General features: G+C 41.7%; 1 protein-coding gene across 3 annotated transcripts; it reads left to right on the top strand.

Moving 5' to 3' along the window:
* The first annotated feature begins 330 nt into the window (after window positions 1-330).
* LOC110501696 (syntaxin-19) lies at window positions 331-10,191 on the top strand. Of its 3 annotated transcripts, none has more exons than XM_036959045.1 (5): window positions 331-652; window positions 8,437-8,703; window positions 8,861-9,097; window positions 9,308-9,520; window positions 9,722-10,191. In XM_036959045.1, exons 2-5 carry the CDS (start codon window positions 8,473-8,475, stop codon window positions 9,944-9,946), a joined length of 906 nt encoding a protein of 301 aa, XP_036814940.1. In that variant the 5' UTR covers window positions 331-652; window positions 8,437-8,472; the 3' UTR covers window positions 9,947-10,191. The 3 variants fall into 3 exon arrangements, with proteins under 3 accessions (XP_036814940.1, XP_036814939.1, XP_036814938.1); XM_036959044.1 differs by having other exon boundaries at window positions 8,423-8,703; XM_036959043.1 differs by lacking the exon at window positions 331-652 and adding an exon at window positions 5,941-7,623 and having other exon boundaries at window positions 7,693-8,703.
* Window positions 10,192-10,591: the final 400 nt, after the last annotated feature.

Raw genomic sequence — 10,591 nt, 5'->3', positions numbered from 1 at the left:
CCAGACGAGGGGCTTAGCTGGCAGGATGCACCATTACACATAGAAATGTAATGTATAGAGCTAAAGCAACTTATTCTATACATCTGAGTCATTGCTGTTCTACACATTACAGCTCTATTTGTTCTGTGATGAGGCACCCTGTTGTTTGAGCATCTCCTGGGGTAGAGTAGGAGTTGGAGTTTTCCCTATGTGCTCTCCCTTCTCCCACTGACTTAATATCCTTCCCTTTCTTTCTTCAGATAGGCTAATCAGTTTCTCTCCCATTGGCCACAGAGAGTTCTACTTGAGAGAAAGGGTGTGGCCAGACTGGCAGAACCAGATTATCTGGGAAGAGAAGTTATTCCTCTGTTATAGCAGTTTTCTGGCTAACTGTTAACATAGAGGAAAACTAACAGAACAGGCACACCTGTGTCCTACAGCTAACAGGTCTATGAAGTGGAGGGCTAAGAAGATGCCATGAGGATTATGTTCAGGAGGATGGGATAAACATGTTGTTAACTTTATGGATACTTTATGGAGAAATCCACTCTCCATGGCTTGGCTCAAGTGGTAGTTACATTCCTGGTCAAGAATAAAGGGTCGTTTCTACAACAAGGACTACTAACTACAACAAGGACTACTAACTACAACAAGGACTACTAACTACAACAAGGTAAATAGAACAGCTCATGCCTTCCTGCTTCTGGGAAGCTTTCCACTAGATGTTGGAACATTGCTGCAGGGACTTCAGCCACAAGAGCATTAGTGAGGTCGGGCACTGATGTTGGGTGATTAGGCCTGGTTCGCAGTCTGCATTTCAATTCATCCCAAAGGTGTTCCATGGGGTTGAGGTCAGGCTCTTTGCAGGTCAGTCAAGTTCTTCCACAATGATCTTTACAAACCCTTTCTGTACAGACCTCGCTTTGTGCACGGAGGCATTGTCATCCTGAAACAGGAAAGGCTCTTCCCCAAACTGTTGCCACAATGTTGGAAGCATAGGATCATCTAGAATGGAATTGTATGCTGTAGCATTAAGATTTCCTTTCACTTAAACTAAGGGGCCTAGCCCGAACCAGGAAAAAAATCTCCAGACCCTTATTCCTCCTCCACCAAACTTTACAGCCGGCACTATGCATTGGGGTAGGTAGCGTTCTCCTGGCATCCGCCAAACCCAGATTTGTCCATTGGTGAAGCGTGATTCATCACTTCAGAGTACAATGGCGGCGTGGTTTACACCAATCCATTGCACATTGTGATCTTAGACTTGTGTGTGGCTGCTCAGCCATGGAAACCGATTTCATTAAGCTCTCAATGAACAGTTATTGTGCTGAAGTTGCTTCCATAACTCGGTAGTGAGTGTTGCAACCGAGGAGAGATGATTTTTACACGCTGCGTGCTTCAGCTCTCGGCGGTCCCGTCCCGTGAACTTGTGTGGCCTACCACTTTGCGGCTGAGCCGTTGTTGTTCCTAGATGTTTCCACTTCACAATAACAGCACTTACAGTTGACCAGGGCAGCTCTAGCAGGGCTTAAATTTTATGAACTGACTTGTTGGAAATGTGGCATCCTATGACGGTGCCACGTTAAGTTACTGAGCTCTTCAGTACCAGCCATTCTGCTGCCAATGTTTGTCTATGGAGATTGCATGGCTGTGTGCTCGATTTTATACACCTTGTCAGCAGTGGTGTGGATGAAATAGCTGAATTTGAAGGGGTGTCCATACTGTATTTTCTCAAGTGCACCGTGGGTATCACCCCCCTTGGATTTTTTTCAATTTTTTTTGCATTACAAAGTGGGAATGAAATGCATTTAACTGTGTTTTATTAAAATTGTATTAATAAAAAACAAAAGACTAATATACCTTGATTAAATAAGTATTCACCCCACTTAGTCGAAAGAAACACTTTTGGCAGCAATTACAGCTTGTGTTGGATGAGCCCAAAACATAAGGCTTTGCGTTTAGGCCAAATAGTTTATTCCTTTGCCATGTTTTTTTTTACAGTATTACTTTAGTGCCTTGTTGCATTCAGGATGCATGTTTTAAAATATTTTGATTCTGTATATATGAAATCTTCTTTTCACTCTGTCATTTAGGTCGTTATTATTATTTTACTACAATGTTGTTGATCCATCCCGTTTTCTCCCTTCACCGCCATTGAACTCTGTAGCTGTTCTAAAATGACCAATGGCCCCATGGTCACATCCCTGAACAGTTTCCTTCCTGTCCTGCAGCGACTTTATCTTTGTTTTGTCTAGTTAGTTTAATATATCATCCACAGCATAATTATTAATTTGACCATGTTATTGTTACCCATCTACCAATCACTGCCTTTCTTGAGGCTTTTGAAAAGCTTCCTGGTCTTTGCAGTTGAACCTGTGCTTGAAATTCGATGGGAGACAGAGGAAGGGGTAGTCATTCAAAAATCATGTCAACCCTTATTATTTCACACAGCGTGAGTACATGTCATTTATTATATGATTTGTAAGACAATAAATAGTCCTGAACGAATTTAGTCTTGCCTACACAAAAGGGGTGAATCATTTTTATTAATTTGCTAACATTTGTAGAATTTTCTTTTCACTTTGACATTATGGAGTATTTTGTGTAGATCAATGACAAAAACTCACAACTAAATCCATTTCAATCCCACTTTGTCACACAACTAAATCCAAAAGTGGTGAATACGTATGATACCCACTATATACTATTACTCTGTCAGATGAAATTCAAGGTTCTCAAGAACACAAAAAGGTGGGCTTCAATGTTAATTCATTTGTTATGAGCTCAGTTGTTTTGACAAAAGAGGACATTTCTTCATCCAATTCACCTCAACAGAGCAGCTGCATTATGCTGACAAATGAATGCCAACAGTTAGCTCCTTCATAAATTCAACTAAAGTTGAACAGATGGAAATTTGGAAAGCAGTCAGAGAACATATCAAATCATAGCAACATTCAGACAGAGTTTATGCAGGCCCTGGTTTTCAGGCTAAATCTCACATTGTTCTAGAATCGGTTGAGTAATGTCTGAATCATAGAGTTACAATAACCAGAACGGACAAGGCCTTTGCTTGGGCTATGGGAGATAAAGTCAATGACCGACCATTAAAAGTTGACTTGAATGGAAATGTATGATCTAGTAGTTGTAATTCTACAGTTTTAATGTGACATCCTGCCTAGAGAAGGTCTTCTGTGTTAGAATAGGCCTCCCACTTTAGCACTGCTGCAGTCTAAGCACAGGGAACAATGACCACTCTTACATTCATAAACCCAGTCTATGAGATTGTAATGGCTACAGCACATAAACACACACACACACACACACACACACACGCACACGCACACATGCACACACGCTCACACACACACACACACACACACACACACACACACACACACACACACACACACACACACACACACACACACACACACACACACACACACACACACACACACAAGCGAAAGGGTTTTTCATGGGCTTTCGTTTTTGTAATCTATTCGGTAATTGGATAGTCTGTGATTCCAATACTACATTTCATTCAAAACACACATTCTGTTCACTCCACCCATTCTAACGGTTCAGGTCCAGCTAGCACATTTGGTTCCATCAAAGTTGTGGGAATGTACGTTTTTGGTTTCCCATTGGTTGGGAATGAAGCCATACGTTTCCTGACTGGTAAAACTGTTGTTGTTTTTTTTACATTCTGAGAACGGAAGTGAAAATGTCGCCTGTTCAGTGAATGTTCCTTTTTAGAATGTTTTACTACAGTTCTGTGAAAGTTTTTCTGGTAGGTTTTATTAACGGAAAGTCTAGGTTGTTTGGGGATTTTTGAATAACTTTCTTAAAAACTTTCACTGAATGGTTCTATAAAACTTTTAATAACATTACCAGCTTAGTTGAACTGTTTTGAACTCCTAACACAGATAGGACACATGGAAATGCATGTTCTTAAGCATTAATCATGAGGAGACATTTATTTTTTATTGTAACCCAGAGTCGATGAAATTTGAACCTATAATCTTCTGGCATTAGTCCACCGTGCCACCAGGCTGGAGCAAGCATGTCATGTTTATTTATGTCTTTTCAAACAGACCCCATTTCAAAGGAAACAAGCCCTCATTAAGATCAACATACTTAACAAGATGGGGGATAGAGAGAGTTTTGTTGATGCTGAGAACGGAATGGATGCTGAACACAAATGTAAACGCAACACGCAACAATTTCATTGATTTTACTGAGACACAGTTCATATGAGGAAATCAGTCGATTGAAATAAATTCATTAGGCCCCAAATCGATGTATTTCACATGACTGGGAAAACAGATATGCATATGTTGGTCACAGATACCTTAAAAAATAATAGACCTCACAATGGGCCTTAGGATCTCGTCACAGTGTGTTTGTGCATTCCAATTGCCATCAATAAAATGCTATTGTGTTCTTTGTACGTAGCTTATGCCTAGCCATACCATAACCCCACCACCACTATGGAGCACTCTGTTCACAGTGTTAACATCAGCAAACCACTCGCCCACACAATGCCATATACGTGGTCTGCGGTTGTGAGGCCGGTTGGACGTACTGCCAAATTCTCTAAAACGACCTTGGAGGCAGCTCTGGTGGAAATTTCTGCAGTCAGCATTCCAATTGCACGCTCCCTCAAAACTTGAGACATCTGTGGCATTGTGTTTTGTGACAAAAATGCACATTTTAGAGTGGCCTTTTATTGTCTCCAGCACAAGGTGCACCTGTGTAATGATCATGCTGTTTAATAGGATTCTTGATATGCCACACCTGTCAGGTGGATGGATTGTTAAATCGAACCATGTTTGAACTGTTAAGAAACGTTCTGTTATTCCTTGTGTAATCTTAACATTCTGTATACTCCCCTTGTCCTGAGGGTCAAAAATGACCCGCCTTCATTAAACCCCCAAAATAAAGCAGCTTAATTGAATTTTAAACCCCAAATCTATTTTGCAAGTCCAGGATGATGGCTGGCTTCCTGTCCTCATGTTCACTGATCTCAGCCGTTTTGTACAGTGTGCTCAGGAGGACCACATTCTTAATCCTCTTTGGGAGGTAAGAAACTAGAGTGGTGGTGGGGGTGAAGGCAAACTTTGATGAGAAGGCCTCTCTCCCCCTTGTTGCGAGGAGTGCAGGAGGGAGCTCAGACTTGTTCTTTCTAACTGTGCCAACCATAGTGATCGTCCTCTTCAGGAGCTGCTGGCTGAAATCAATCAGTAGCACACATAATCTCAATTTCTCATTGTGTGTGTGTGTGTGTGTGTGTGTGTGTGTGTGTGTGTGTGTGTGTGTGTGTGTGTGTGTGTGTGTGTGTGTGTGTGTCTCATTGTGTGTGTGTCTCATTGTGTGTGTGTCTCATTCTGTGTGTGTCTCATTGTGTGTGTGTCTCATTGTGTGTGTGTCTCATTGTGTGTGTGTAACTGCCGGGTCAAAAATGACCCTAAGACAATCTTTGTACCCTGGTGGTGTACAGCTTTCAAGGAAATATGAACAAAGGCGATGTTTCACTTTTTCTAATGTTGGGGTCACTCTAGGAAAAGTAATCAAATTTCAAGTTGAAAAAATATAATTTAGGGTTTTTTTTCTGCTGTTAACCTGTCTAGGACTGTTGACTAGCGGAACCTCTCGCCAACAGCCAATGAAATTGCAGGGCGCCAAATACAAATCAACAGAAATCTCATAAATCAAATTTCTCAAACATACACATATTAGGCACCATTTTAAAGATACAATTCTCGTTACTCCAGCCACAGTGTCTGATTTCAAAAATGCTTTACAGCGAAAGCTCCACAAACGATTATGTTAGGTCACCACCAACTCACAGAAAAACCCAGCCATTTTTCCAGCCAAAGAGAGTTGTCACAAAAATCACACATTTTTTCTCAGGTTTTTGCCTGCCATATGAGTTCTGTTATACTCACAGACATCATTCAAACAGTTTTAGAAACTTCTGAGTGTTTTCTATCCAATACTAATAATAATATGCATATTGTGAAGCTGAGTAGGCGGCAGTTAACTCTGGGCACGCTATTCGTCCAAAGTGAAAATGCTGCCCCCTATCCCAAATACGTTTTTTAAACATAGTGGCGGGTCAATTTTGACCCTAAAGACAACACAAAGGTTAAAATAACAAAGACAATAAATGTTTTTGTCAAGTTCCTTAAATGTGCTGTGAATGTTCCTAAGTCAAGCAAGTATCCTGCACCAATCCCAGAATGTTGTGGGAAGGCTGTATGCTAAATAAGCATAGGATAACCATGCTCTCACAAAGCCCTAAGAAACATAGTTCCCAGAACGTTATGTGCTAGCTGGGGGTACTCCAAACTATCCAGACACTGCATTAGAAATTAGGAAATGCGGTATATATACGCTTCAGAATAAACTTATGAAGCCTACAAACTGTTATAATAATCAACATGTTCTGCTGTCTAGCTGTGTGTGTGTGTGTGTGTGTGTGTGTGTGTGTGTGTGTGTGTGTGTGTGTGTGTGTGTGTGTGTGTGTGTGTGTGTGTGTGTGTGTGTGTGTGTGTGTGTGTGTGTGTGTGTGTGTGTGTGTGTGTGTGTGTTAAAAGGTCACTTCTCTGAGCGCTCTCATTATATCGTTATGTCAGGGAGATGTACTAGTGAAGGGAAATGGCTTGCAGCAAAAACATAAACAAGAGAACTTCTCATGGGAAGAAAAGCTGAAGTAGATTCACTGGTGCTGCAGATAAACGTTGTGCTCATCCATCTCTCCCTGCCATCCTAAGCCACAAACACTACTTGTAGCTTAGTGGACCAAAGGGCTTAAGGAATTTCTCAGGAATGTTCTTGTCTATGCATTATTAACTATAGAAGAGCTTCTCAGCTAGTACATAACATTCTGACAAAATACTTTATTTATTGGTATTTCATTACATTAACAGAAAGTTTCCTAAAAATTCAAACATTGTTACATTTAATAACAATTTTGGGAACGCTCTCAGGCTGGTTTGACATTGGGAATGTTCTCAAATAGTTCAGAGAACATTAGGAAACAGTGTTCTTCTATGGGAATTTCAGCATTTCAGCATAACCTTTCCTACAGGTTTCCTCTTGGTTCTATCAACTTGTTCCAAGAACATTAATAAACCTTCCATCAAAACCACAATAAAACTTTAGTAACTTTCAGATAACATTCTAACATGTAGGCCAATTTTCTATTCTCAGCATCAGCAAAACTCTCTCTATCCTCGATCCTGTTAAGTATGTTCAGGGGAGTTGGGCGCGCCCACTAGTTTGCCACACCTGACCTTAATAAGTGTTTGTTTCCTTTGAAATGGGGTCTGTTTGAATAGACTAAAACGAACAGCTTTGTATGCTTAAAAAAACATGGTATGATAGCTCCATCCTGGTGGCATAGGAGACGTATTCCATGGATAAAAACAGAAGGTTAAAAACATGGTATGATAGCTCCATCCTGGTGGCATAGGAGACTTATTCCATGGATAAAAACAGAAGGTTAAAAACATGGTATGATAGCTCCATCCTGGTGGCATAGTAGACTTATTCCATGGATAAAAACAGAAGGTTAAAAACATGGTATGATAGCTCCATCCTGGTGGCATAGGAGACTTATTCCATGGATAAAAACAGAAGGTTAAAAACATGGTATGATAGCTCCATCCTGGTGGCATAGGAGACTTATTCCATGGATAAAAACAGAAGGTTAAAGGTTGGAATCTCACTGATGCTGTGTCTTGTCACAAAAAAAACTAAATGTTTGCGTGATAAATGGCTAAGGAAATACATTTCCATGTGTCCTATCTGTGCTTCAATAAAGTTAACCCCAAATAAGCTAACAGTGGTTTTGAAAGTTTTAAGGAAGTTATAAAAAAATGTCTAAATAACCTCAGGGCATTAATAAAACCTAAGACGTTCTCAGAACCTCCCTGCAACCTAAAAATAAGCATTCCCTGTGGATGCAACATTTTCACTTCTTTTCTCATAATGTTTAAAAAACGTTACATTTTACTGTTCAGGAAACTTATGGATTTGTTCCCACAACCAATGTGAAACCAAAAACATACGTTCCCACAACTTCCAAGAAACCAAATGTGTTAGCGGGGTTGCGATGCTATAAACAAACAAAGTGAAGATAGACGCGATTCCAATTCAAAGTGGACACACCAATGTAAATATTTACCTCATACAATCTTGAGTTCCTCATTGTAATGATGATTAATTGGGATGAACAAGAAAGGAAAGGTCACCTGGTAAAAAGTGTTGACTGAAACGGCTTTGTTCAAAACAGTGTTTTGGTCTTCTCTTTAGGCATACCCATAAACAGTGCATTCGGAAAGTATTCAGACCCCTTGACTTTTTCCATATTTTGCTACGTTACAGCCTTGTTCTAAAATGTTTAGGCTCTGTTCTGTGGTGCTAACTTTACCAAAAGGCCTCAACTGACAGGTTCTGCTATCCTCCTGAGGGAACTCCACTCTGACCATGAGGGACCGTCTGGAGGAGCTGCGTCAGAGGGCCCAGGAGTTCCGGGAGGCAAGAAACAAGGCAGATGAAACCCCATTCCCTGAGGAAGACGCTGACCCAGATGACCCAGTGTGGGTTAGTGTCGCCACCCCGCAGCAGGCTGTGGTGTTTGAGGAGGAACCAGTCCTGGACAACTTCCTGTCCGAGGCTCAGCATATCCGCGGTGACATCACTGAGCTCGAAACCGAGGTGAGGGATCTTACATATTCCTCCTAAGAGTGGTATACACCATTCGATCCTCAAAGCCTCCACCTTAGTTGGACTGCAACAATGTCCATGATAATACTGTGGTGAATTCCGGAGGTGGAAGGATGGTTTGACTGAATCCTCTTCTCCATCTCCCCAGGTGAAGAAGTTTAGCCAGCATCAAAGGAGCCTGGTGGCAGCCATGCGTCGTTTCAGTGTGATGAAGAAGGAGAGCAGTGTAACGACGGACATCAAGCTGCAGGCAGAGAGCATCCACAGACGGCTGGACGCCCTCTTCAAGAAGGCACAGAGTTTAGAAGGCCTGCAGGGACTGGCTACAGCCACTACACGCATCCAACGCTCCCAACACGCAGCGCTACACAGACAATTCCAGCAGGTCACTCTCAATTAGTTATTATAACCTTTTATTTCAATGGTGTTTTTCTGATGTGTTCAATAACACATACACATTAGCGTAAAAATATTTGTTAGCTTTAGTTTGCACATGGTGGCCTTCTTGAATATCCGCTAGCACTAGCTAAGCTAACAGTGAACAGAAATGTCTGTTTCTGGTCTAAAGTATTTTTCCCTCTTTTATCACTCCTAGGTAATGCGTTTGTACAACGACTCCATTCTCAATAAACAGGAGCGGTGTAAACACTTCATCATCCGTCAGCTGGAGGTGTCTGGTCGCGACGTCACCGAGGAGGAAGTGGACCAAATGGTTTCTGCGGGGAAGTGGGAGGTGTTTAACCAGAACCTCCTCCACAATGAACGCATCACACGCTCTAAGCTGTCTGAGATCGAGCAGAGACACAAGGTAAGCGTGATGACATTAACATAGAAAAGTTTTGATGTGTAAGAGAATGCGAGACTATGTTATCTAAGCAAAGAGAAGACTTTGAAATCCTTCAGTAAGGGAGATCTACAGCAGGCCTCGTATGTCAGACAAACACTAATATTGGCTCTAATTTACTCCTTGACTAACGTTCAGTCCTAATCTTTTCTGTAACTACTATAGGAGCTGGTGAATCTGGAGAGCAACATGAAAGAGCTGAGAGATCTGTTCATGGATGTCTTTATTTTGGTGGAGGAGCAGGGAGACTACATAGACCACATCCAGACCAGCGTAGAGAAGACACAGGACTATGTCACCGTCAGTAACGAGAAGTTTAAAATGGCTGCCAGGTACAAGAAAAATAACCCTTTGAGGAGGCTGTGCTGCTGTTGCTGCCCCTGGAGGTGATGCACATAGAGGAGAGACTGGAGACTGGAGATGCCCCTGGAGGTTTTTCAGATGGGGAGAGGAAGAGTTCTGGAGAGTCTGCAGGTGGCATTTCACTTATAAGAATCTTCAGAGGAGACCGCGTGAATCAGGCCTTCGTAGTCGAATTGCTGCAAAGAAAACACTACTAAAGAACACCAATGAGAATGAGAGACCTGCTTGTGCCAAGAAACACGAGCAATGGACATTAGACCGGTAGCAATCTGTCCTTTGGTCTGATGAGTACAAATTTGAGATTTTTGTTTCCAACCTCCGTGTCTTTGTGAGACGCAGAGTAAGTGAACAGATGATCTCTGCATGTGTGGTTCCCACCATGAAGCTTGGAGGGGAGGTGTGATGGTGTGTGGGTGTTTTGCTGGTGACACTGTCAGTGATTTATGTAGAATTCAAGGCACATTTAACCAGCATGACTTCAATAGCATTCTGCAGCGATACGCCATCCCATCTGGTTTGTGCTTAGTGGGACTATCATTTGTTTTTCAGATGACCTGGCCTCCACAATCACCTGACATACACCCAATTGAGATGGTTTGGGATGAGTTGGAAAAAGCAGCAAACAAGTGCTCAGCATATGTGGAAACTCCTTCCAAATGGTTGGAAAAGCAT

The sequence above is a fragment of the Oncorhynchus mykiss genome, chromosome 22, assembly GCF_013265735.2.
Source record: "Oncorhynchus mykiss isolate Arlee chromosome 22, USDA_OmykA_1.1, whole genome shotgun sequence".
In the NCBI taxonomy this organism is placed as follows: Eukaryota; Metazoa; Chordata; class Actinopteri; order Salmoniformes; family Salmonidae; genus Oncorhynchus; species Oncorhynchus mykiss.
This window is presented reverse-complemented; position numbering and strand designations above follow the sequence as displayed.